General features: G+C 37.6%; 2 protein-coding genes across 2 annotated transcripts; both read left to right on the top strand.

The window, feature by feature from the left end:
* The first annotated feature begins 159 nt into the window (after positions 1-159).
* Positions 160-4616, top strand: LOC110803616 (uncharacterized). Its single transcript, XM_022009139.2, has 4 exons — positions 160-427; positions 572-677; positions 3970-4092; positions 4306-4616. Exons 1-3 carry the CDS (start codon positions 316-318, stop codon positions 4046-4048), a joined length of 297 nt encoding a protein of 98 aa, XP_021864831.1. The 5' UTR covers positions 160-315; the 3' UTR covers positions 4049-4092; positions 4306-4616.
* Positions 4617-4760: 144 nt separating this feature from the next.
* On the top strand, positions 4761-6723 carry LOC130463646 (protein trichome birefringence-like 37). Its single transcript, XM_056832840.1, has 2 exons — positions 4761-5927; positions 6349-6723. The coding sequence occupies exons 1-2, from the start codon at positions 5893-5895 to the stop codon at positions 6638-6640; spliced, it is 327 nt and encodes a 108-aa protein (XP_056688818.1). The 5' UTR covers positions 4761-5892; the 3' UTR covers positions 6641-6723.
* The last annotated feature ends 19372 nt before the right edge of the window (positions 6724-26095 follow it).

Below are 26095 nucleotides of genomic sequence, written 5' to 3'. Positions count from 1 at the left end.
ATACAACTCCATTCAAAATCAAACACTCTTATAATTAAAAAAACAAATCTAAAATAAATTCATCCAAAACTATATGAGAAAATATATCAAATAATTCAGCAAATATTCCTCCTTTATATATATATATACACGAAGTATTAGATTAGATTTACTGTAAATATTGGTACGTGCAACCACTTTTGTTAGCACCCTAATTGCCGGTTACCACCAAAATAAACTTTTTACTTTTCATCAACAGAAACTTCCACTCGGTTGAACAAGAACGGAAAACTGCTGAGGAGAGAGAAGAGCAGGCGTTGATCAGCTGCTGCGAAGATGGAGAAAGAAGAGACGGTGAAATTGATTAGCTCCGATGGCTTCGAATTCATCATCGACAGGAAGGCCGCCATGGTTTCTCAATTTCTTCGCAATATGCTTACTTCCCCAGGTTCTTCTACAATAGTCTCAATCGAAATTAGGGTTTTCATTTTATTCTTGTTTTCAATTATGCGAATTCCACCTGATTTTTGAAAAAATTTATGTTAATTTTTATGTTAGATATTGATTGATTAGTGTTTATCGGAACTTGCAGGGGGTTTTGCTGAAACGGAGAACGGAATTGTGAGATTTCCGGAAATAAGTACTACTATTCTGGAGAAAATTTGTCAGTATTTCTATTGGTCTCGTCAATACGCTAGGTAATTTATTATATTACATTCAATTGTAAGTTGCTTTAATTTTGGTTTTGCAATTCAATGTGTAGAATGAATATGATTGAATTTTGGATTTGCTTTGTTTGTGTTTTCCTTTGGTCTCACTAAAACTTTCTGATTGAAACAAGCTCAAGTGGTTAGAAGACTAGTGGCTTAGATTTGGTTAATATTAGTTAATTTCAAGCGGTAGATTTTGGACGTTTGATTGATGATATGTTCATTAAGAATTATTTTCTTTCTCATCGAATTTCAATTGAAGTGTGTGCTTGGCTTAAGAAATTGTTAAGTCTTTCTTACAGCTCTATAATGGCAAAAAATCACAAAATTGGACAGATAATCATAGATGCAAATGTAAGGATATGTGTATTCTTTAGGGAGATAGTTGATTACAGAAAACGTAGATGAAACTAGAGGAAGGGGAATGGATTGTTGTACAATTTTCACCATGGAAAAAGGAGATAAATAAGTGAGTTATAATTTTTGCAGTACCAATTTGTAGGTCCTTTGTGAGATATGCTACCCTACCTCTCGCTAACACATGTTATGTTCCATTTTTATCTGTTTCTATTGTTTCTAAATGCATCCGTAACCAAGAGAAGTCATAGATAACTAACGCAATTGGTCGTATTGTATGTTTACCTTATTATCACATACTCACGATTCATGATTGCAACACTTAATCTACCACTCTTCATTATTACGTTGGAGTACAAGAATTTCTTTTAAATATTCGTCTATTGATGACTGCTACTCTATAAAGTTAATGTACTTAAATGAATAGAAGTTATAAATTTCCCTGTCTAACAATCTTGCAAGATATCCTACATCCAATTTCGCGTCAGATTATGACCGAACAGATCACAAACACAAATTATTAGGTACACCCGGTTGTATGTAGCTCTACATGCAACCGGATCGTTTTGTATTTTCTAATCCCTTAAAAAAAGCACATTTTTCAGTTTAAAAGCACATTTTCAGTTTAAAAGCACAATTTTCAGTTAAAATCACATTTTTACAATTTTAATGCACATTTGTTTTTCAAATATTATGATATTGAATATCTTCTTCCAATTGGCAAAAAAACTAAACTTAAAAGGTGAGCAACCAACATCAGTTTACATATCCTCTCAAATTCTTCGCGCTCGTATGTTCTTTTGTACTAACAATGTGTTATTTTGAAATGTATCTGCTTTTAAGCTATAAAAAATGTACTTTAACCTGTAAAAATGTGCTTTAAACTATAAAATTGTGCTTTTTGAGGGGTTAAAAATCATAACTACCCGGTTGCATGTAGAGCTACATACAACCGGGTGTACCATTTACCAATTGGATCACAAACATCCATTTTCTAGAAGCTTTGGATCCTTACCTCAATTTATTCATCCCTTTTGCCCTCACAAAAGATGGTTTCATTTTTATTATCAGGAGATGGACTAAAGAATAGCTGAAAGAGTCATCCCGGTGTTCAGTTTGGCTGTGGATATGGCGAGTTTGGTCATTGTCTAGGTTCGCAGTGGCAGCCTTTTCCATTTCCTGCCTTCATCTTCACTATATCTTGCTTAGTTGTAAGTTGGAGTAATTAAAAAAAAAAAAAAAAAAAAAAAGAGGTTGGATAACAGCAACTGCAAGGAAAAATTACCTCATGCACCATAAAAAGCCAAGAACCCTCCAATATGAATCTTGATCTAATTTCTCAAATATATGCAGTCTCAAAAACTTTTTTTGGGTGGATTAATATTGATGTTGTTGTCGTCTTAGTTATCTTTGTTGTTGTTGTCTTAGAAATATGCAAACAAAAATATTTTCCCCTCATTTGTTTTCCTGAAGCATTTTTGAGATTCAACTCATTGATGATCATCAGATAGCGCGAGTTCTTTGCTTTTGGTTTGATTCCGTTGTAAGGCAATATCATATTTTGCTTCTTTCCAAGGGCATATGTTTGACCCAGTAAAGGATCTGGCTTTCTTTTGATATGCGTCTGAGTCAAAATTTTAAAAGTTTGTCTGATCATTGAATCAGCCATTTGATTCTCATTCTCATGCTCACTTGCATCATGATTAATGAACCATTTTTATTATGAACTCACCCCTTTTATGGTCTTTTAGCCTGTCTTGTAGTATTCAACATGTGTATTCTGTAAGTAGTTATGTGGAATGACAGAATGAGATTGGAGATTATATATGTTCTTACAAGGCATGAATTAAAGTGGATTTTCTTGAGCTGTATTCATTGTACTGTCGCAATATAATGGTTCCCCGCACACCTTATTTATCCATCATCCCCTTTATTTCATAATATAAGGAATATAAGGTTGTATACATATTAAGGAGTCCTTAAGTGTTGATAATTTAGTCAATTGACTAAACTAACCTTCTTTAAATATTTCTTGATTTCGTACAAGAAGAATCAAGGAGAGTTCTTTTTTTTGCATTGTCACTATATAATTTCTGCAAATTGACTTCTGCTATGAAACAGAAAAAAATTGTAGACCTATGGGTAAATAGAGGGAGTATGTTGATTTTGCCGAGCCTTACATTGGTGTTTTCGTAGCTGTTTTTTGTGGTGTGTGAGTGTGAGTAACGACTTTCTTGCTTCCAGGATGACCAGCACCGTTGTAATTTATTTTTAAATTCTCAATGGTTTCATCAATACAACTGGAAAACCCTGCAATTATGCTGCAAATCTGTATAGAAGTAATTTTTACCTCTGCAAACTGCAAAGTATCCTCTTTCTCACCCATATTATTTCTTACTTCTGAATATTGATGCAGTATTACTTCTCATTTTTTGATAGCAGTGTAATATTATTGGTCACCTTAAAGTATCAATGAATTAAGTGACAAATGCGTTGCTGCGTATGTTGATCTTGATGACATGTAATTTGACTATTGAAATGGAGGAATACTTTCAAAAATTGGATGCTCTGAGTTTCTTAAATATGTTGTCCTTGATAACATAGTACTTGTTAAAGGACTTCAGTTATGAGTGAATCTCATTGCATTGAAACACCAAAACTAGCAAGTGTAGTTTGGGTGGAGGGAATACACACCTCTCAATTCATTTTGTCAATTAGTTTCAACATGCCAGTGCATTCCTTTTAGCTTAGATGCTCCGCATTGGGAAAACATGAAGAATTTTTTTTAGTCTTCCAAATTTCAAACTTGCAACTGTGTTTAGTGGGCATTTGTACTATTTGGGCTCTCTTCTTTTTCTATTTCTTCTGGTAAGGCTTTGTAATGTTGCTTTTTTTAACTTACATGTAAATGTATTTGTTATAGTGGAAAGGAGACCGAATTCCACATTGAACCTGAACTTACTCTGGAGCTGATGATGGCTGCTAATTATCTCCATACATGAGTAGAATTTGCTTCTCTTTCTCACCGTGGCATTCTCTATTTATGGTAATCTTTTGGAGCTTTATTATCTTCCCTCATTTACACACACACACACACACATATATATATATATATATATATATATATATATATATATATATATATGATATATTGATGTACTAAATCATTAAACAGGGAGTTTCACCCCATCTGATAGACTCTTCAGCTGCTTAATCCTCTACTTGATTAATTCTGTTTTTCTTTTCCACTAATGTTTAGGAATGCTCAAGGATGCCCACTTAAGGATGGAATTTCATAAATTTACTGGCTTATCTTCATGTCTTTGCTATCAGCTCTGGTCCCTTGGAGCTGTCAGACCAGGGACATTGTTTAGGAGTAGGACTGATTGTCAAAGACTGACCGGAAGTTCGTCTTGGATACTGAAACAGAAGTATATAACATCGTAATTCAGACTAATAGAACTTGTATGTTTAATATTCTGGAAAAATATCTATATTCCTGTTATGTCTGTTAATACACTGTCCGGAACTGTTTTTGGTTCTTCTCTTTATCCATGCATTAATTAGTCCTTTGCTTGCCCCTATGTAGTACAAAAGTGTTAAGGAATGGAAACTGATTATATCATATTGTTTAGGTTTTTATAATACGGGGATTACCATTCCTGTGCATGTACAAACTCGATATAGATAATGTCGAAGGCATTAGCCTAATGGTTGTCCAGCCACAGGAGTGTTGGGGAAGATCTTGCATTGTTTGGGGATGTCGGAACTTGCTTCTTAACGGGTTTTAGCTCGATCGGGATATTTTTTTTTAAAAATTATCGAAGTATATCCGTCCTTTTAATATTTTGATAAGATTGAGGTATATCCCTCGTACTTTTTTCTTTTTATTTTTATACGATTTCGCGTGACAGATGAAAAGGTTTCGCGTGTGGCCATTTCACGATATTTCACGGTTGAAAATTAAAATAAGAATTGTATAAAATACTATGTACTTCGTATAATGGAGGTCGTCCAAATCTCTATTATATAAGCCAAGAGGGGAGGGGCAATTAAGTAACACCATTTTTCGTGTCCACATGCAAAAATACGAAAATACCATCCACCTCTTACTCACAAACCCTTCGCGTCTCTTCCTCTGCTGCTTCTTTCACTCTCGTCTACTTTCTCTCTCCTCCCTTCGCTAATCTCATCTTCGATCTCTCCTCCCTTTCACTCAATCTCTCATCTTCGAGAAAGACCACTGGGTCAAAATCGGAGTGATGTGGTGTTCCACTCACGGAGCTGCTTGGGTTCCCTTTAACCCGATGATGCTGTTGTTGGCGGCGAAAACTCCTCCGACAATCCGTCGGCATTTATGGTTCTCGCCGGTGGTGGCGGAGAAGGCCGTAACGGCAATCGCAACCAAATTTCGAAAATGATCGATTTAATTTTAACTAGATGAAGCTTGCGATCTCAATTCCATATCTGTTCTTCCTCCTCACACCAGGTTTTTAACCTAAATTTCTCTCTTAAGTATTTGCTTAAATTTTCTACAAATTTGTGTTTCCGATCTCTTGAAGCTTAATTTCTTCTTTAATGGTGGTTTTCGTTATACCTAAACCAATTGATCCAAAGGATTATGTGAAGCTTAATTTCTTCTTTAATGGCGGTTTTCGTTATACCTAAACTTATATGCAAAGGATCAATTCGTTACATGTTTGCCTTTGTGTAATTTATTTATGAGGCGTGTTTGTTTTTATTTTCCCCTTAATTTTTAGTTTTAGTTTTAAATTTGAGGAATTAATTTGATTTTAATTGATCATTTTATTATGCAGTAATACTTCAGAGATGAACGATTTGAAAGATGGGGCGGAGCTGCTTGATATTATTCTTTCAAAGGTTAATTCTTTTATGATAATCTTTATTTATTTCATTTATTTTCTGTGTGATTATTTTTAAAATATTGATAATTATTAAAATATCAGGCTTTACTATGATTATCATTGAAATTGTATGATTTGATTCAATGCAATCTTGCGTAAGTTGTTTTTCCTTCACTATTTACTTCCTTTTGATGACTAATTACGATTTTTGATGCCATTGTATCACGTTAATTATGTTTGTGGAAAGTCCTCGATTTTGGGTTTGTGATATGGAATTTAATTGAATTGGTTTGTGAACGAAATTGCTGGAAACAGATTGATTTGGCTTTCTCTTGAAATGGCTGCTTTTAATTGACATGGAAATTCAAAAGGGTTTTAGTCTTCTGGTGTTGAATTTCGTAACAAATCACTAATGCAAGTGTTTTCCTGTATGACAGTCCCAGAGAATGGCATGGAGCCTCAAAGAGCTGCAGTGGGGAAGCAGAACCACTGTCAGGTTCAATATACCCAGCAGGCTCACCTCCAGCAGCAGACATAGTGAGGAGAATAATCAGCACAATGAAGAAACCAGCTTACCTGCTTGACATTACAACATTATCACAACTAAGAAAAGATGCTCATCCTGAGACTTACAGTGGCGATCACTCTGGCATAGACTGCAACCACTGGTATCTCCCTGGATTGCCAGACACCTGCAATGAACTTCTATATGCCGCTCTACTCATGTGAATTTCCACCTTAGACTGAACAAAGTCTTTTTGTTCTTTCTTTAGATTTTAATTTTAAGTTTGTTAATTATCAAATCATTCAGATGGTAGAAAAGGAAAGGGGGGGGGGGGGGGGGGGAATAGAAAGAAAACTGATATTGTTCATGCTCCTTTTACTATTTCTATTTCCTTAATCTTCAATTTTTTCAACAACGAAATTTATTATGAATTCGACATTTCGATGTTGTTGATTTGATCTGTTTGCAAGATGCATTTTGATTTGATAATTTTGTGTTTGCTATTATTCTTTTGTTAGGATTAATTTCTAAAATCTGCAATTGCTCTTGAGCGAGTGGCCTAAATTAGGTGTTGGATGTTTTAACTAAAATTGCAACTATTCTTTTAGGTTTTTTATTCTTCAATTTGTTCAAGAACGAAATTTGTTATGAATTCGACAATTCGCTTTTGTTGATTTGATATGGTTCGTTGTATTCTTGAATCGAATAGATGCATTGATTTGATAATTTTGTGTTTGCTCAATCTTGCTGCTGCAGAGGCGGCACGACTGATCCCGCGTCTGTGGTGGTGGTGGTCGGGTCAATGGTTCCATCTTTATTCAACGAAGGTATAATTAGTTTGGTTTGTTGGGGTAGTTTTAACACCCAATTAGACGATTCTATAAATATTGAATTGAATTTGTTGATTTCCTAGGTTTTGCGGTGAAAAATTGTTGGATAATTTGTGAACATCGGGTGAATTTCATATTCATATTCTTTTTTTTCTTTTTGGTTAAGAAAATTTATGGTTTACAGAGGTATGTGTGCAATCGATATTTTAGTATAATTTCAATTTAACTTTTAGAAGTTGAAGATAGATTGCTTATATGTTGTTAGTAATAGAGCTTGATTTAAGTTGCAACTGGTGATATTGATGGTCATTGTTCTTGGCAGCATGGTTTTGATTTGAATTAGTGTTTGCTTGGATTTGTTGTAAAGATGTGATCTTTTTTGTGTTCTACAGCAAGTTAATAGGATTGAAATAACCCCAGATAAGCGATATTTGGCTGCAGCAGCCAGCAGGGAATCCTCACATAAGATTTTTTGATATAAATTCGTGCAACCCTCAACCGGTAATGTACCTTCATCAGAATATTTTCATTTTCTCAGGTTGGTAGAGATCCAAGACCGATGATGCGTCAAGCCTACGAAATTCAGACACATAGGGAGAGAAATACAGAGGGAGATCGGTATATTTGTAAACATTTTATTACTTAATTTATTATGTTCAAAAAATGGTGTACTAGATTTGCTCTATTTATTTTAATATTAATTTACACTACTGGATTTTATATGAATTAACTATTATGTGCACAAAATTTCAGTGAATCTTCGGTTTGAAGATGTAAGTTTGATGTGCTCTAAACATATGACCCTCTAATCCATATGACTATTATGTGCTCTAAACATATGACCCTCAAAATTTCACGAAATTAACTATTATGTGATCTAAACATATGACACTCTAATCCTAAGAAAATCATTTGAAGATGTAAGTTTTAGTTAATTTTTAACTTTTAATAGTTCTCAATTTAGGATGTTTTCTTACATATATTACTCTATATGCAATGTAGGCTGTAATCAAGAGGCTGATGACTGATGTACCCTTTGGAGTACTTTTATTCGAAGGCTTAGATTCATCGTTGGTTGCCTCGATTACTTCACGTCACTTGGCTGGAACGAAGGCTGCTAGGCAATGGGGATCACAACTCCATTCCTCCTGTGTTGGACTTGAGGGATCACCTGATCTGGTGGCTGCTCGAGAGGTGGTTGATTATTTGGGTACTGTCCACCATGAATTCAATTTCACTGTTCAGGTATTATTATTGTAAACTTTGTTAGTTTATGCAGCATGAACTTTACTTATACATACAAAGTAAAATACTTATTAATCAACCTCTTTACAATGAGAACAAAACTATTGTTGTCACCGTAAGTCCATTCATTCATTCATTCTTATGATCATTGCAACTCGGGATGCTATTGGCATTACCTCCCTTTATATTGATTGGGGTCTTGATGGTAATGGATTGTTTTCTCTCCTTTTTTTTACTACAATAAATATAGTTTTTTCATTCATCCTGTAATAACTAACACTGATGTATTCAAGATTTTTGTTGGTATTCAGGTTCAGTTTGGATCTCACCAAAGCTGAAAGGTTTACATGATATGACTGTGTGAACATTTTGAATCCAAGAGTCTGGTCATCTTTACTTGAGCAAAAAGTACAAAACTAGTAGTTTTCGCCGTTGGTACAACCCTCCTTGGTTCTCTGAGGCTGTTCCTTCTGTCATATGACCCTCTAATCCTAAGAATAGCCTTTGAAGATGTAAGTTTTAGCAAAATTTGAACTTTCAAATACCTAACTTATGATGTTTATTCACACATATACATACTCTGTATGCAACGCAGGCTGTAACCAAGAGGGCTGATGATTGACGTGCCCTTTGGAGTACTTTTATCCGGAGGCTTAGATTCATTGTTAGTTGCCTCAATTACTTCATGTCGTTTGGCGGGCACAAAGGCTGCTAGGCAATGGGGATCACAACTCCATTCCTTCTGTGTTGGACTTGAGGGATCACCTCCAGAGTGTGTTGCAGTTTGCTATCAAAAGGAACGGAGCAGCCTATAACTGATGAAGCTTAATATTGGTTTATTCTCTGTATGATGCTCAATGCATTTTCTGTTTGAATTCAGGAAATCCTTTAATTATCTTTTGTTGTCAGTAAACTAAATTAAATCCCATTTGCTTAGGTTTAATTTGCAGCAATGGCTTGATGGTTTGATTTGAGTGATGAATGTTGCTAGAGATATCAAGTTATTGGATTATTTGGAGTGTTATTGGATAGAGATGCCTAATTTTTCTTTAGATGAACTTTACGGGATTTTTTTTCCTATTTATTGGTAGTGATTAATTGCAATCACTCAATTTTACGCTTTTTATATAATCCCGCACGCATCGTTTGCATATAAGACTAGTAGTCAAATGCTACGAGGGTACGAGCCTTAGATACGCGACATCATTTATGGTGTTTCAATTTCAATACTAAATAACTTATTTACATTTTTGCATCAGAATGAAACTTATTTTGAAGTAACGACTTTACTAAGTGGATCCGTATACGATTTCGCGTGTGGCCAATTCATACTTCGTATAAATAAAGTTGTCAAAAGCGGAAAGTGCAATTATTTTAGAAAATCACAAATTCTTATTTATAAGTGGGGTACACCAGGTAAAATTTAACTCAATATGCTTAAAATTTACCTTATATACTCCTTTTGTTACTAAATGTTCTTCCCATGCTACTTTGGCACATACTTGGACTTAATGAAACTATGAGAGAGAAAGAGAAACATGAGTGGCCCCCGAAATCTAGTGAGAGAAAGAAAACCCTAACTCTTCTTCGCCATTTTTCTTGCCTTCCGCTGCTTTGTGTGTCTAGATTTGCTCTGCAAATCCTTTCGTCTTCCTCTTCTTTGTCCTCTGATGTTTTGATTTCCCAAAGAAAACCCAGCCTTACCTTTATTAGGGGTAATTATAAATCATCTCTCCTTCGTATTGGTGCCTCGTTTGTATCGAGATGTGCTTTTCAATCTCCAGTTATCTATCTTCCTTCACCCACAAGCCATCTTGTGGAACCAAGGGCTGAGAGACTTGCTACGTCATCAGATCTTGGGTTTGTCAACAGTAATGATGATTATTTTGGGTTAATCAAGGTGTTTACTCCGTTGAGCTTTATTAAGCTCCTTAATTGGACCAATGGCGAGGCGAGTTGGTGGGGAGAACAAAATATGATACAATCGGAAGCTGAAAGTCTCCTTATCTTGCCTATATCTTTATCAGGGAAGCATCTTATCGTAATTCTAATTGGTGTTTTACATTTACTCTGCTTCTTAATTGTGACTTTCGCGTTTTTTCAATGCGTGCAATTTGTTTTCTTATGTTTTGATATTTTCTGTGTCATGATTATGGTTGAGATGCTCTATTCAGATGTTAGTAGTCTAGATCCTTCCTGGTTGAGACACTGGGGTGTGTCTTTTCCTCTTCTGCATTACGCTTGTTGGTACCATAAATACTTGCCTTGGGTTTTCATATTGTTCACAATCCTTTCTTCTCCTGCTCCAAGTATTTATCCTTTTCTCCTGCCTTCAATCTCTCTTAGTTGTCTGCACCACTGCTGCTTTTTTCTGTTCTTCATGTCAAATAGTCTAGATTCCAATAGCTATGCCTCACTTCTTAAGAAGAACCATTCTCCACTTTCCAATGAACTTGGACTTGCCAGCATACCTGGTAATTCAAGTTCTCCCAGCCTCATCAGTAACTCCACCTCTAGCACCTTTCTCCTGGGAGGTAGCAGTGTTGATCATGGTCCCCATTCCCCACCTAAGGACAATCCACATAATACTCCACCACAGGTTTCTAGTGCGAGTAACGCCACCATCACTATAGATGCTCCCACTCTTGACCAGGACCAAGTAAAGATGATGGAGGGTACATTTCTTTTTGTGAAAGCTTGGGGGGGGGGGGGGGGGGGGGGGAGTTTGTACCACATGTTGTTGTGATTTCTAGAATGAAAAAGGACTGGCATTTCATTAGAGGGGAGGTATGTTATGTTATGATACATATGACAATTCATAAATCATGCGGAAAAACCATTTAACCAGGAATACATATTATTTACACATAATCATATAGCATAGTTTAGATGCATACACTTTGTTGCGTGCCTTCCCTAGCTGCGCCCGAACCGAACAAGAACAAGTCTTTAGGACTCCAAGTGTCGTCCCTCCATAGATAGTCCACAGCACGTCCGGATCCGCCTTAAGATTGACCAACTAGAATCGCCCTTAAGGTACTGAAATTTTCGGCACTATTGAGCAAGGAATGTGACTGAATTTTTCTCTCAAAAACTCACTTTGAATACTTGAAAACTCGTTATAAATTGTGAACCCAGGCCACATATTTATAGGGGTATGGAAAGAGAATTGGAATCCTATTAGGATACGAATTAATTAAATTAGAATCCTAATGAAACTCTTATTTAATTAATTTATCAAATAGAATTAGGAATTTAATCATTAAACGAATCCTGTACGTTTTAGGTTTCGTATGTGAACACAAACACCCACGTACGCACAGCAGCCCACGAGGGGCGCCATGCGCGCGCGCGCACAGCCCGAGCATCGCAGCCCACGACTGCCGCAGCCTTGGGCGCGCGCTGGGCTTGCCTTGCGGTGGGTCTGGCGCAGCCTTGGGCTGGCGTGTTGTGGCGCGCGTTTCCCTTGCTGGACGTGGGCCTGGCTTCGTGCTGGGCCTTCGTCTAGCAAGCTCGTCCGATGCTAATTCGTACGACGCGCTTCCGATTAATTTTCCGATTCCGGAATTCATTTCCGATACGAACAATATTTAACATTTCCGATTCCGGAATTAATTTCCGTTTCGAACAAATATTTAATATTTCCGTTTCCGGAATTATTTTCCGATTCCGATAATATTTCCGATTCAGACGATATTTCCGTTTCCGGCAATATTTCCGATTCCGGCAATATTTCTATTTCCAATAATATTTCCCGATATGTACCATGTTTCCGTTTCCGGCAACATCTACGACTTGGATAATATTTATATTTCCGATACGATCCATATTTCCGTTTCCGGCAATATCATCGTTTCCGGAGTATTCATTTCTTGCCTGTGACGATCTCAGCTCCCACTGAAACCAAGATCCGTCGATTCCGAATATCCATAGATGGAGTATTTAATGCCATTAAATACTTGATCCGTTTACGTACTATTTGTGTGACCCTACGGGTTCAGTCAAGAGTAAGCTGTGGATTAATATCATTAATTCCACTTGAACTGAAGCGGCCTCTAGCTAGGCATTCAGCTCACTTGATCTCACTGAATTATTAACTTGTTAATTAATACTGAACCGCATTTATTAGACTTATCATTGAATGCATACTTGGACCAAGGGCATTATTTCCTTCAGTCTCCCACTTGTCCTTAGGGACAAGTGTGCATTTCCTAATTCCTTTGTCGCTCGATGCTTGCTCCTGAACATAAGGTAAGAGTTGTCATCCTTATTATGTCCAGAGGTGTTCCTCGGTTTCAGAGTTCAACTGATCAAATAAACAGATAATCATAGCCTATGATTCATCCGAGCACGGCCATGCATTTCACAGTTTCTAGCTCTCCGAGTGGCCTTGTACAACTTTTAAGCATCTCATCCCGATTTATGGGAGGACAATCCCAATCTTGCGATCTTGAGATTAGACTTCGTTTGATAGGTGATTACCTGAGCGTTGCCTTTATAGCCTCCTTTTACGGTGCGACGGTTGGTCAACGTCAAAGCAACCAGTTCTCAAACAAGTAATCTCAAATCACTCAGGTATTGAGGATTTAGTGTCTAATAATTTTAATGAAATTTACTTATGACAGATTTTCATCTCTTACAGTAAAGTTTCATAGGTCTTGTCCGATACTAGTCTTCACAAAGTAAGTATCTATGCAAATGATTATGACATTGCCATGTCCACATAGTTCAAGAAACAGAACTACTAGTCATCTTGCATTCTAATCGTCTAACGTTTTCTATGCGTCCAATTTTATAGAAAACTCCGACTAGGGACCATTTTCAACCTTTGACATTCAAGTTCACTTGATGGACATTTCTTAGTCACAGGACTGGTCCTGACAGTCTATCTTGAATATATCGTCAAATTGAAGGGACTCATCATTTAATAAACCACAAATTAAATGGAAAAATGAATTCTTTTCATTTATTGTGAATGATTAACCAATAATGTTTTACAAAGATTTAAACTCTAAAACTTTAAAACATTAAACAGAGACATCAAAGCCATTCTCCAATATGCTTGATTCCCATAGCTGCAGTGTGCGAGTTGTGCTTCTCCTGCGGCAGAGGTTTAGTCAATGGATCTGATATGTTGTCATCAGTTCCAATTTTGCTTATCTCGACTTCTTTTCTTTCAACGAACTCTCGTAGAAGGTGAAATCTACGAAGTACATGCTTGACTCTCTGGTGGTGTCTAGGCTCCTTTGCCTGTGCAATAGCTCCGTTATTATCACAATACAGGGCTATTGGTCCTTTAATGGAGGGGACTACACCAAGTTCACCTATGAACTTCCTTAGCCATATAGCTTCCTTTGCTGCTTCATGTGCAGCAATGTACTCCGCTTCAGTTGTAGAATCCGCAATGGTGCTTTGCTTAGCACTTTTCCAGCTTACTGCTCCTCCGTTGAGGCAGAAGACAAACCCAGACTGTGATCTGAAATCATCTTTGTCGGTTTGGAAACTTGCGTCCGTATAGCCTTTAACAATTAATTCATCATCTCCACCATAGACCAGGAAGTCATCTTTGTGCCTTTTCAGGTACTTCAGAATATTCTTGGCAGCAGTCCAATGCGCCTCTCCTGGGTCTGACTGGTATCTGCTCGTAGCACTGAGTGCATACGCAACATCCGGGCGTGTACATATCATAGCATACATTATTGAACCAATCAATGATGCATATGGAATCCCATTCATTCGTCTACGCTCATCAAGTGTTTTTGGGCACTGAGTCTTGCTTAGAGTCATTCCATGAGACATGGGTAGGTAGCCTCGCTTGGAGTCCGCCATCTTGAACCTATCAAGCACCTTATTGATATAAGTGCTTTGACTAAGTCCAATCATCCTTTTAGATCTATCTCTGTAAATCTTGATGCCCAATATGTACTGTGCTTCTCCTAGATCTTTCATCGAAAAACATTTCCCAAGCCAAATCTTGACAGAGTTCAACATAGGAATGTCATTTCCGATAAGTAATATGTCGTCGACATATAATACTAGGAAAGAAATTTTGCTCCCACTGACCTTCTTGTATACACAAGATTCGTCTGCGTTCTTGATGAAACCAAAGTCACTGACTGCTTCATCAAAACGTATATTCCAGCTCCTGGATGCCTGCTTCAATCCGTAGATTGACTTCTTTAGCTTGCATACCTTTTTAGCATTCTTTAGATCCTCAAAACCTTCAGGCTGTGTCATAAACACAGTTTCTGTTAAAACGCCGTTTAAGAAAGCAGTTTTGACATCCATCTGCCATATTTCGTAATCGTAATATGCAGCGATTGCTAACATTATCCGAATAGATTTTAGCATTGCAACTGGTGAAAAGGTTTCATCGTAATCCACACCGTGGACTTGCCTGTAACCTTTTGCAACCAATCTAGCTTTGAAAACTTCAAGTTTCCCATCCTTGTCCTTTTTCAGTTTGAAAACCCATTTGCTTCCAATGGCTTGGTAGCCATCTGGCAAATCGACCAAATCCCATACTTGGTTTTCAGACATGGAGTCTAATTCAGATTGCATGGCTTCTTGCCATTGCTTGGAGCTAGGGCTCGTCATAGCTTGTTTGTAAGTCGCAGGTTCATCACTTTCAAGTAATAGAACGTCATAGCTCTCGTTCGTCAAAATACCTAAGTACCTTTCCGGTTGAGATCTATATCTTTGCGATCTACGCGGGGTAACATTTCTAGTTTGACCATGATTCTCACCAGATTCTTCTTAAGATCTCTGAGTTTCATCTTGAATGTCATCTTGAGCATTCTCTAGAGTTTGTTGTTCGACTCGAATTTCTTCGAGGTCTACTTTTCTCCCACTTGTCATTTTGGAAATGTGATCTTTCTCCAAAAAGACACCATCTCGAGCAACAAACACCTTGTTCTCAGATGTATTGTAGAAGTAATACCCCTTTTTTTCCTTTGGATAGCCCACAAGGATACATTTGTCAGATTTTGGATGAAGTTTGTCTAAAATTAATCGTTTGACGTATACTTCACATCCCCAAATCTTAAGAAAAGACACATTTGGAGGCTTTCCAAACCATAATTCATATGGAGTCTTTTCGACAGCTTTAGACGGAGCTCTATTTATAGTGAGTGCAGCTGTATTTAGTGCATGTCCCCAAAATTCTAATGGAAGTTTGGCCTGACCCATCATTGACCTGACCATGTCTAGCAAGGTTCTGTTCCTCCGTTCTGACACACCGTTCCATTGTGGTGTTCCAGGAGGAGTCAATTCTGATAGAATTCCACATTCTTTCAGATGGTCATCAAATTCGTAGCTCAGATATTCACCGCCTCTATCAGACCGCAGTGCCTTAATCTTCTTGCCTAATTGATTCTCTACTTCACTCTGAAATTCCTTGAATTTGTCAAAGGATTCAGACTTATGCTTCATTAGGTAGACATAACCATACCTACTGAAGTCATCAGTGAAAGTGATAAAGTAGCTGAAACCACCTCTAGCATTTGTACACATTGGTCCACATACATCTGTATGGATTAAACCCAATAGTTCATTTGCTCTTTCTCCAACTTTGGAGAAAGGTTGCTTTGTCATTTTGCCAAGTAAACATGATTCGCATTTACCATAATCCTCCAAGTCAAATGGTTCTAGAATTCCTTCATTTTGAAGTCTTTCTAAGCGTTTCAAGTTTATATGGCCTAATCGACAATGCCACAGATAGGTGAGATCTGAATCATCCTTTTTGGCCTTTTTGGTATTTATGTTATATACTTGTTTGTCGTGATCTAATAAATAAAGTCCATTAAAACATCTCTTTAAAATAAAACGAACAACTATTGTCTTTTATTAAAAAGGAAAATCCCTTAGCATCTAAGCAAGAAACTGAAATGATGTTTTTAGTAAGACTTGGAACATGGAAACATTCTTCCAGTTCCAAAACTAGCCCGGAGGGCAACGACAAATAGTAAGTTCCTACAGCTAATGCAGCAATCCGTGCTCCATTTCCCACTCGTAGGTCGACTTCACCCTTGCTTAACTTTCTACTTCTTCTTAGTCCCTGTGGATTGGAACATAAGTGTGAGCCACAACCTGTATCTAATACCCAAGAAGTTGAATTAGCAAGTATACAGTCTATAACGAAAATACCTGAAGATGGAACGACGGTTCCGTTCTTCTGATCTTCCTTTAGCTTCAAGAAATCTCTCTTCCAATGCCCCTTCTTCTTGCAGTAGAAGCATTCGGATTCAGAAGTGGGTTGACTGACCTTCCTCTTTACAGATTTGGCGCCAGTTTGCTTAGTTGGGCTGGCCTTGTTGACACCTTTCTTAGCATTCCTCTTCTTTCCAGATTTCTTGAACTTGCCCCCACGCACCATAAGCACATCCTGCTTATCACTTTTGAGCGTCTTTTCAGCGGTCTTCAGCATACCGTGAAGCTCAGTGAGCGTTTTGTCCAGACTATTCATACTGTAGTTCAGTTTGAACTGATCATACCCGTTATAAAGAGAATGGAGTATGGTGTCTATAGCCATTTCCTGAGAAAATTGCTGATCCAGCCGACTCATATTCTCAATTAGTCCAATCATTTTGAGAACATGTGGACTTACGGGCTCGCCTTTCTTAAGCTTGGTCTCAAGAATTTGCCTATGAGTCTCGAATCTTTCGACTCGAGCCAGATCTTGGAACATGTTCTTCAACTCACTGATGATTGTGAAAGCATCTGAGTTGATGAACGTTTTCTGCAGATCCGCACTCATGGTGGCGAGCATTAGACATTTCACATCCTTGTTGGCATCAATCCAACGATTGAGGGCTGCCTGAGTGACCCCGTCGCCTGCGGCTTCGGGCATCGCCTCTTCTAGGACATACTCCTTTTCTTCCTGCATAAGAACTATTTGCAAGTTCCTTTGCCAGTCAAGGAAGTTCTTCCCGTTCAACTTCTCCTTTTCGAGAATTGATCGAATGTTGAATGAATTGTTGTTTGCCATATTAAAAAATACAATTGAAAAGAATAAACAAATAAAAAACCATTCATAGTTTCTCTTCATAAACTTAAATTCTAGCATACATGCATAATTCAATGTTTATTAAGCATTTTATTCAAGTTATGTGTTCCGGCAGGTGTGAATAAAATGATTCCAAGATCCTAAAATCATTGAAGAACTAAGCACAGTTTGTCGACTTAATCCTAAAACATCTTAGGTAAGAAAAAGCCTTTTGCTAATAGTCTAGAAACTATTCTTGGTTGATAGGTACGTCTAAGAACTTATTAGGTAAACCTATCGATTTTGCCACGACATAAAAGGACTCCTTACTTATATCGTTGAGTTTCACCAAAACTAACATGTACTCACAATTATTTGTGTACCTTGCCCCTTTAGGACCAATAAGTAACACCTCGCTGAGCGAAAACTATTACTAGATTGATGTAAAGGATATCCAAGCAAGTGTATATTTTGGCATGACACCTTATAACTCAATTTTTAAGTTTGGAACTTAAGGCTCTTACTATGTTGGTTAGATTTTAAGTGAACTAAAATCCTTAATCATGCAACATAATCAAGCTTTAGATCTCATGCATTTTAAGACATATTTAAAAGCAATAAATAACTTAAAACATGCATAAGATAAATGTGATCTAGTATGGCCCGACTTCATCTTGAAGCTTTAACTTCAAAGTCCGTTTTGAAAATCTCCGTGGGAGGCACCATTTTCTTCAAATAGGATAAGCTATAATTAAAACTAATTACAACTATTTGATGGTACGCAGACCATATTTGAATTGAAAAACAACTTTGGTACTTTAAACCAATTACATTCAAATTAATGGTACGCAGACCATATTTTCTATCCTATTTGGGCCATACTAGTCACTTCATAACCTGCAAAACAGTACATATACAATATACACTATTCACCCATTCATTATCATGAATGACCCACATAGCTGGTTAGTAAAACATATTATGCATCACGTAAACATTTGCAGCAATTAATCAAGGGCACCAATAATCTACCAATTATTCAGTCCTTATTAATTCTAATCAAGTTGTTTTTACCTTAAGGATTTGTAGACCTAATCAAGAGTTTATGACTAAAATGGGCTCCCACTCAAACCAATAAATTCATATGCTTTACTAATTTTAAACATAAAAATGTATTTCTAGTCTAACCGGAAACATACAAATTTAATTAAAATTTAAAGCTCATATAAATTTATAATTGAATCCAAAAAATTTAATTTAATTTCAGTCGTATTTAAATTAATTCATGATTTTAATTTTAGTAAAATAATTAGAATAAATAAAATTTATTATAATCACAATATTCAAAATTAAAATCCAAGAAAATAATTTAAATTATTAATTTTAAAATTAATTAAAATTACGTAAACTGAAAATTTCAAATTAAACATTCAAAACGATCTAATCGCAACGCAAACACCCTACGCATTGCACGCCCATGGGGCCACACGCACACAGCCATCGCTGGCCATGTGCGCGCAGCCCATGCGCTGCATCGCATAGCTGCTGTTTCTACCCTTCGCATGCAATCGCGCGAGTTGGTGCTCGCTGCGCGCGCGCCAGCGCTCGATGCACGCGAGCCATCGCTCGCTGTGCGCGCTCGCCAGCGCTCGATGTGCGCGCTCGCCAGCGCTCGCTTGATGCGAGCCAGCGCTCGCTGCGCGCGCTCGCCAGCGCTCGCTTGTGCGAGCCAGCGCTCGCTGCCCGAGGCATCGACGCTGGGCGCAGCACTCGTGGCACGCGAGCTTGCGCTCGCTGCGCGCGAGGCTGCGCGCGCTTGCGCGAGGCAGTGCGCGTTGTGGCGCAGCTCGCTTGCTGCCCACACGCGACTGCCGTGCCTTGCCTTCGCCCATGCCCATTCGTCCATTGCTCGTAGCCCACGACACAAGGCAGGGCTGCTGCCTTGTGCTCGTGCACCATGCCCTTGCTCATTGCATTCGTGCCGCATGGGCGACGAGCTCCCTTGCTCGTCGTCGCATGCCCGCACTATACAACACCCCTTAAGGGTAACACGTAGCGTCCATTGCTTTGTGCGTGCAAGTTATATGAACGAATCGCATAAAATTTAAAAAATTTATATTTAAAATTAATGACAAATTAATAAATTAATATTAATTTCATAATTTTAGGGCAAAAAATCGAAAATTTATTATTCAATTGATTTCCGATTAACATGGATTCAAGTATAGGTCATAAAAATTTAAAATTTATCATAAATTTACAATTTTTATGGTGGTTTTTAATCATAGGTATCTAATTAAATTATAATTAATTATGAAAATCAAATTAATTCTAAATTATTCTAATTTTCAACAAATTAATCATAATTACAAATTAGATTGCATAATTAACAAGGCTAGGCATTCAAACTTGTTAAACATATACAATAGGTCAATCAAAATTCAAGATTTATCAACAAGAGTCGCAAATATTTAATTTTAACATCTTAAATTTACGAAATTTTGCATTCGAAAAACAAAAACCTTCGAAAAGTCATAGTTAGGCTTCGAATTTGAGAATTCTGGGTTCGGCAGAAAAACACTATTTTTGTCAAAATTTTAGAATGCCTTTTACATGCGGAATTGACACAAAAATCACTCGATTTGGATGAGTAACGAAGAAACTGCCGAAAAACTGCGTACGTATAATTAAATAAACGCAATTTGCAATTAATTAACAATTACGAAAATTAATCACCCCTTTTAATTCTTGCAAATTTGTAATATTTAACCATGTTCATGCAATTTAGATTATGAAAATAATAAGAGGCTCGTGATACCACTGTTATGTTATGATACATATGACAATTCATAAATCATGCGGAAAAACCATTTAGCCAGGAATACATATTATTTACACATAATCATATAGCATAGTTTAGATGCATACACTTTGTTGCGTGCCTTCCCTAGCTGCGCCCGAACCGAACAAGAACAAGTCTTTAGGACTCCAAGTGTCGTCCCTCCATAGATAGTCCACAGCACGTCCGGATCCGCCTTAAGATTGACCAACTAGAATCGCCCTTAAGGTACTAAAATTTTCGGCACTATTGAGCAAGGAATGTGACTGAATTTTTCTCTCAAAAACTCACTTTGAATACTTGAAAACTCGTTATAAATTGTGAACCCATGCCACATATTTATAGGGGTATGGAAAGAGAATTGGAATCCTATTAGGATACGAATTAATTAAATTAGAATCCTAATGAAACTCTTATTTAATTAATTTATCAAATAGAATTAGGAATTTAATCATTAAACGAATCCTGTACGTTTTAGGTTTCGTATGTGAACACAGCAGCCCACGAGGGGCGCCATGCGCGCGCGCGCACAGCCCGAGCATCGCAGCCCACGACTGCCGCAGCCTTGGGCGCGCGCTGGGCCTGCCTTGCGGTGGGCCTGGCGCAGCCTTGGGCTGGCGTGTTGTGGCGCGCGTTTCCCTTGCTGGACGTGGGCTTGGCTTCGTGCTGGGCCTTCGTCTAGCAAGCTCGTCCGATGCTAATTCGTACGACGCGCTTCCGATTAATTTTCCGATTCCGGAATTCATTTCCGATACGAACAATATTTAACATTTCCGATTCCGGAATTAATTTCCGTTTCGAACAAATATTTAATATTTCCGTTTCCGGAATTATTTTCCGATTCCGATAATATTTCCGATTCAGACAATATTTCCGTTTCCGGCAATATTTCCGATTCCGGCAATATTTCTATTTCCAATAATATTTCCCGATATGTACCATGTTTCCGTTTCCGGCAACATCTACGACTTGGATAATATTTATATTTCCGATACGATCCATATTTCCGTTTCCGGCAATGTCATCGTTTCCGGAGTATTTTTTTACTTGCCTTTGACGATCTCAGCTCCCACTGAAACCAAGATCCGTCGATTCCGAATATCCATAGATGGAGTATTTAATGCCATTAAATACTTGATCCGTTTACGTACTATTTGTGTGACCCTACGGGTTCAGTCAAGAGTAAGCTGTGGATTAATATCATTAATTCCACTTGAACTGAAGCGGCCTCTAGCTAGGCATTCAGCTCACTTGATCTCATTGAATTATTAACTTTTCAATTAATACTGAACCGCATTTATTAGACTTATCATTGAATGCATACTTGGACCAAGGGCATTATTTCCTTCAAGGTAAGCTTTAGATTTCTTGGTAATGGGTGGTTTCTTATTACTTTTTCTAACCCTCTTGACAAGGAAGAGGTCTGGAGCAACCGTCCTTGGTTTGTTCAAGGCCTTAATTTTGTCTTGATGCCTTGGAGAACCTCTTTCAAACCCTAGTTCAACTCCAATACTCATGTTGACCAGTGGGTGAAAAACCCCTTTCTGCCTACTGAGTATTGGACTTGGCATTATTTGAATTAAATTGTCAGTTATGAGGCCATCCTATTAAGCTTGACAAATTCACTTCTGAGAATGCGGAAAAGGGTCAATTTGCTCGAGTCTTCCTTAACCTTAACATCACCAAACAGTCCCTAGGTCAATTTCTCTCAATTTTGGGTATGATGTTCAGGAATTCTTTCTCTCTTATGAAGGTGTTCGGGAGGTGTGTCCTTTGTGTGGTGATCCTAACCACTTTCTCAATACTTGTCCTAAACGCCCCCTAAATGCCTAGAGCTGGTTGTTGCTCAACTTGATGATGCTACCCTGTCTTTTGATGTTGCTGGTGGTTCTGGTGATGCTAGGTCTACCCCTACTGATTGGCTGTGTGTGGTGCCAAGAAGAAGGGCAAAACCCAAGGCCTATTCTAGAAAGCCTACCTCAAAATTTCAGCCCAACCCTCCTGTCACTAATGTCAAGCCCTTACGCTCTTCTAGGGTCAACACTAGCCATGGGCTTCCTGGGATTCCCTTATCCAATAGCTTCCAAGGGTTGCAAGAGTTCCAAGTGACTACTGGTGACACCATTACTCTGAACCCCCCTGCTGCCCATGAAGGAAATAATGCCCCTGGTCCAAGTATGCATTTAATGATAAGTCTAATAAATGCGGTTCAGTATTAATTGAAAAGTTAATAATTCAGTGAGATCAAGTGAGCTGAATGCCTAGCTAGAGGCCGCTTCAGTTCAAGTGGAATTAATGATATTAATCCACAGCTTACTCTTGACTGAACCCGTAGGGTCACACAAATAGTACGTAAACGGATCAAGTATTTAATGGCATTAAATACTCCATCTATGGATATTCGGAATCGACGGATCTTGGTTTCAGTGGGAGCTGAGATCGTCAAAGGCAAGTAAAAAAATACTCCGGAAACGATGACATTGCCGGAAACGGAAATATGGATCGTATCGGAAATATAAATATTATCCAAGTCGTAGATGTTGCCGGAAACGGAAACATGGTACGTATCGGAAAATATTATCGGAACTGGAAATACTGTCGGAATCGGAAATATTGCCGGAATCGGAAATATTGTCAGAATCGGAAATATTATCGAAATCGGAATATAATTCCGGAAACGGAAATATTAAATATTTGTTCGAAACGGAAATTAATTTCGGAATCGGAAATATTAAATATTGTTCGTATCGGAAATTAATTCCGGAATCGGGAATTTAATCGGAAGCGTATCGTACGAATTAGCATCGGACGAGGCCTGCCAGACGAAGGCCCAGCACGAAGCCGGGCCATCGCCCAGCAAGCAAAGCGCAACAAACACACGCCAAGCCTCGACCAGGCCCAGCGCAAAGCCAGGCCCAGCCAAGGCTTGGGCGCGCATGCGGAGCAGGCGGGCTGCGACGAGTGGGCCTTGCGCTGTGCGCTCGGCGTGGGTCGTAAGGCCTGCGTGCGGGCGTGCGGTGCTTGTGCGCCACTCGTGTGTGTGTTACTCAAATCCTAAAGCAACCGGGATTCGTCATATGATTAAATCCAATCCTAATAGATAAAGTTTATTTAAATAGAGTCCTAGCAGGATTCTAATTCAACTAAATTAGTATTCTAATAGTATTATAATTCCTTTTCCATAACTCTATAAATAGGTGCCTAGGGTCACAGATTTATACATACAATTGAAGTATTCAAAGGTAAGATTTTGGAGCAAAAATCAGCCAAACACTTGCAACCATTTAGCCGAAATTCTTAGAACCTTAAGGGCGATTCTAGTTGGTCAAGCTTAAGGCGGATCCGGACGTGCTGTGGACTATCTACGGAGGGACGACACTTGGAGTCCTAAAGACTTGTTCTTGTTCGGTTCGGGCGCAACTAGGGAGGGCACGCTACAAAGTGTATGCACCTAAATTATGCTAAATGATTATGTGTAAATAATATGTTTCCTGGCATTAAGGTTTTCCGCATGATTTATGTTTTGTCATATGTATCATAACCTAACAGTGGTATCACGAGCCTCTTATTATTTTCATAATCTAAATTGCATGAACATGGTTAAATTTTACAAATTTAAAAGGAATTAAAAGGGATGATTATTTTTCGTAATTAATTGCAAATTGCGTTTATTTAATTATATGTACGCAGTTTTTCGGCAGAATATTCGTTACTCAACCAAATCGAGTGATTTTTGTGTCAATTTCGCATGTAAAAGGCATTCTAAAATTTTGACAAAAATATTCCTTTTTTTCGCCGAAACCCAAAATTCCAAAATTTGAAGCCTAACTATGACTTTTCGGAGGTTTTAGTTTTTCGAACGCAAAAGTTTGTAAATTCAAGATGTTAAATTGAATATTTGCGATTCTTGTTGATACATCTTGAGTTTTTGATTGACCTACAGTATATGTTTAACAAATATGAATGCCTAGACTTGTTAATTATACAACCTAATTTGTAATTATGATTAATTTGTTGAAATTCGAATAATTTAGAATTGATTTGTTTTTCACAATTAATTAATAATTTAATTAGGTATCCATGATTAAAAACCACCATAAATTTTTTTTAATTTATGTTAAATTTTAAATTTTTATGACCTAGATTTGAATCCGTGTTAATCGGAAATTAATTGATTAATAAATTTTCGATTTTTCGCCCTAAAATTATGAAATTAATTTGTTTTAATAATTTGTCATTAAATTTTAAATTAAAAATTTTAAATTTTTATGAATACGCCCATAAATGTTGCACACACAAAGCAATGGAAGCTGCGTGTTACCCTTAAGGGGTGTTGTATAGTGCGGGCACGCGACGACGAGCAAGGGAGCTCGTCGCCCGTGCGGTACGAATGCAGCGAGCAACGAGCTATGAGGCACGCAAGGCTCTACGCCTGGGCGTGCGTGCAGGGCGATGAGCGAGGGCTATGGGCACACAGCAACAAGCGAGATGCGTGTGGGCAGCAGCGCTGCGCCACGACGCACCAAGCCTGCCGCAAGGTAGGCAGCCACGACATAGCACCTAGCTGCGCGCAGCGTGGCCCTCGAGGCTGCGTGTGTGTGTGGCCATGGGGCATGTGTGCGGTGTCGCTGTGCGGGCAATGTGCAACGGTCAATGGCACGGGGCATGGGCCTCGTAGCTCGATGGGGCTTGGGCACAAGCCCAAGTGCCTCGTCTTGCAAACTATTGATGCGTTTAAGTTTTAATTTTAAAATTTTCAGTTCAGAAATAATTTTAATTAATTTTAAAATTAATAATTTAAATTGTTTTCTCGGATTTTAATTTTGAATATTATAATTATTATAAATTTTATTTATACTAATTATTTTACTAAAATTAAACCTTGAATTAATTTAAATTTATTCAACTGAAAAATAAATTAAATAAATCGATTCGATTATAATTTTATATGAGCTTTAAATTTTAGTTAAATTTGTATGTTTCTAGTTAGACTAGAAATACATTTTTATGTTTAAAATTAGTAAAGCATATAAAGTTATTGGTTTAAGTGGGAGCAATTTTAGTCATAAACTCTTGATTAGGTCTACAAATCCTTTAAGGTTAAAACAACTTGATTAGAATTAATAAGGACTGAATAATTGGTAGATTATTGGTGCCCTTGATTAATTGCTGCAAATATTTATGTGTTGCGTACAACATGTTTTTACTAACCAGCTATGTGGGCCATTCATGATAATGAATGGGTGAATGGTATATATTGTATATGTACTGTTTTGCTGGTTATGAAGTGACTAGTATGGCCCAAATAGGATAGAAAATATGGTCTGCGTACCATTAATTTGAATGTAATTGGTCTAAAGTACCAAAATTGTTTTTCAATTCAAATATGGTCTGCGTACCATCAAATAGTTGTAATTAGTTTAATTATAGCTTATCCTATTTGAAGAAAATGGTGGCGCCTCCCACGGAGATTTTCAAGACGGACTTTGAAGTTGAAGCTTCAAGATGAAGTCGGGCCATACTAGATCACATTTATCTTATGCATGTTTTAAGTTATTTATTGCTTTTAAATATGTCTTAAATATGCATGAGATCAAAGCTTGATTATGTTGCATGATTAAGGATTTTAGTTCACTTAAAATCTAACCAACATAGTAAGAGCCTTAAGTTCCAAACTTAAAAATAGAGTTAAAAGGTGCCATGCCAAAATAATACTTACTTGGATATCCTTTTTTCATCGATCTTAGTAATAGTTTTCCGCCATAGCGAGGTGTTACTTATC

The sequence above is a fragment of the Spinacia oleracea genome, chromosome 6 (genome assembly GCF_020520425.1).
Source record: "Spinacia oleracea cultivar Varoflay chromosome 6, BTI_SOV_V1, whole genome shotgun sequence".
Lineage (NCBI taxonomy): Eukaryota > Viridiplantae > Streptophyta > Magnoliopsida > Caryophyllales > Amaranthaceae > Spinacia > Spinacia oleracea.
Note: the sequence above shows the minus strand (reverse complement) of the source record. Positions and strands in the feature narration are given on the sequence as shown.

Excerpts from the sequence above, each read along its gene's own strand:
- LOC110803616 (XM_022009139.2), top strand. The coding sequence starts at position 316 with ATGGAGAAAGAAGAGACGGTGAAATTGATTAGCTCCGATGGCTTCGAA. Across the intron at positions 428-571 it reads CAATATGCTTACTTCCCCAG|GGGGTTTTGCTGAAACGGAG; the intron begins GTTCTTCTACAA and ends CGGAACTTGCAG. Across the intron at positions 678-3,969 it reads TGGTCTCGTCAATACGCTAG|TGGAAAGGAGACCGAATTCC; the intron begins GTAATTTATTAT and ends TATTTGTTATAG.
- LOC130463646 (XM_056832840.1), top strand. The coding sequence starts at position 5,893 with ATGGGGCGGAGCTGCTTGATATTATTCTTTCAAAG. Across the intron at positions 5,928-6,348 it reads TTGATATTATTCTTTCAAAG|TCCCAGAGAATGGCATGGAG; the intron begins GTTAATTCTTTT and ends CCTGTATGACAG.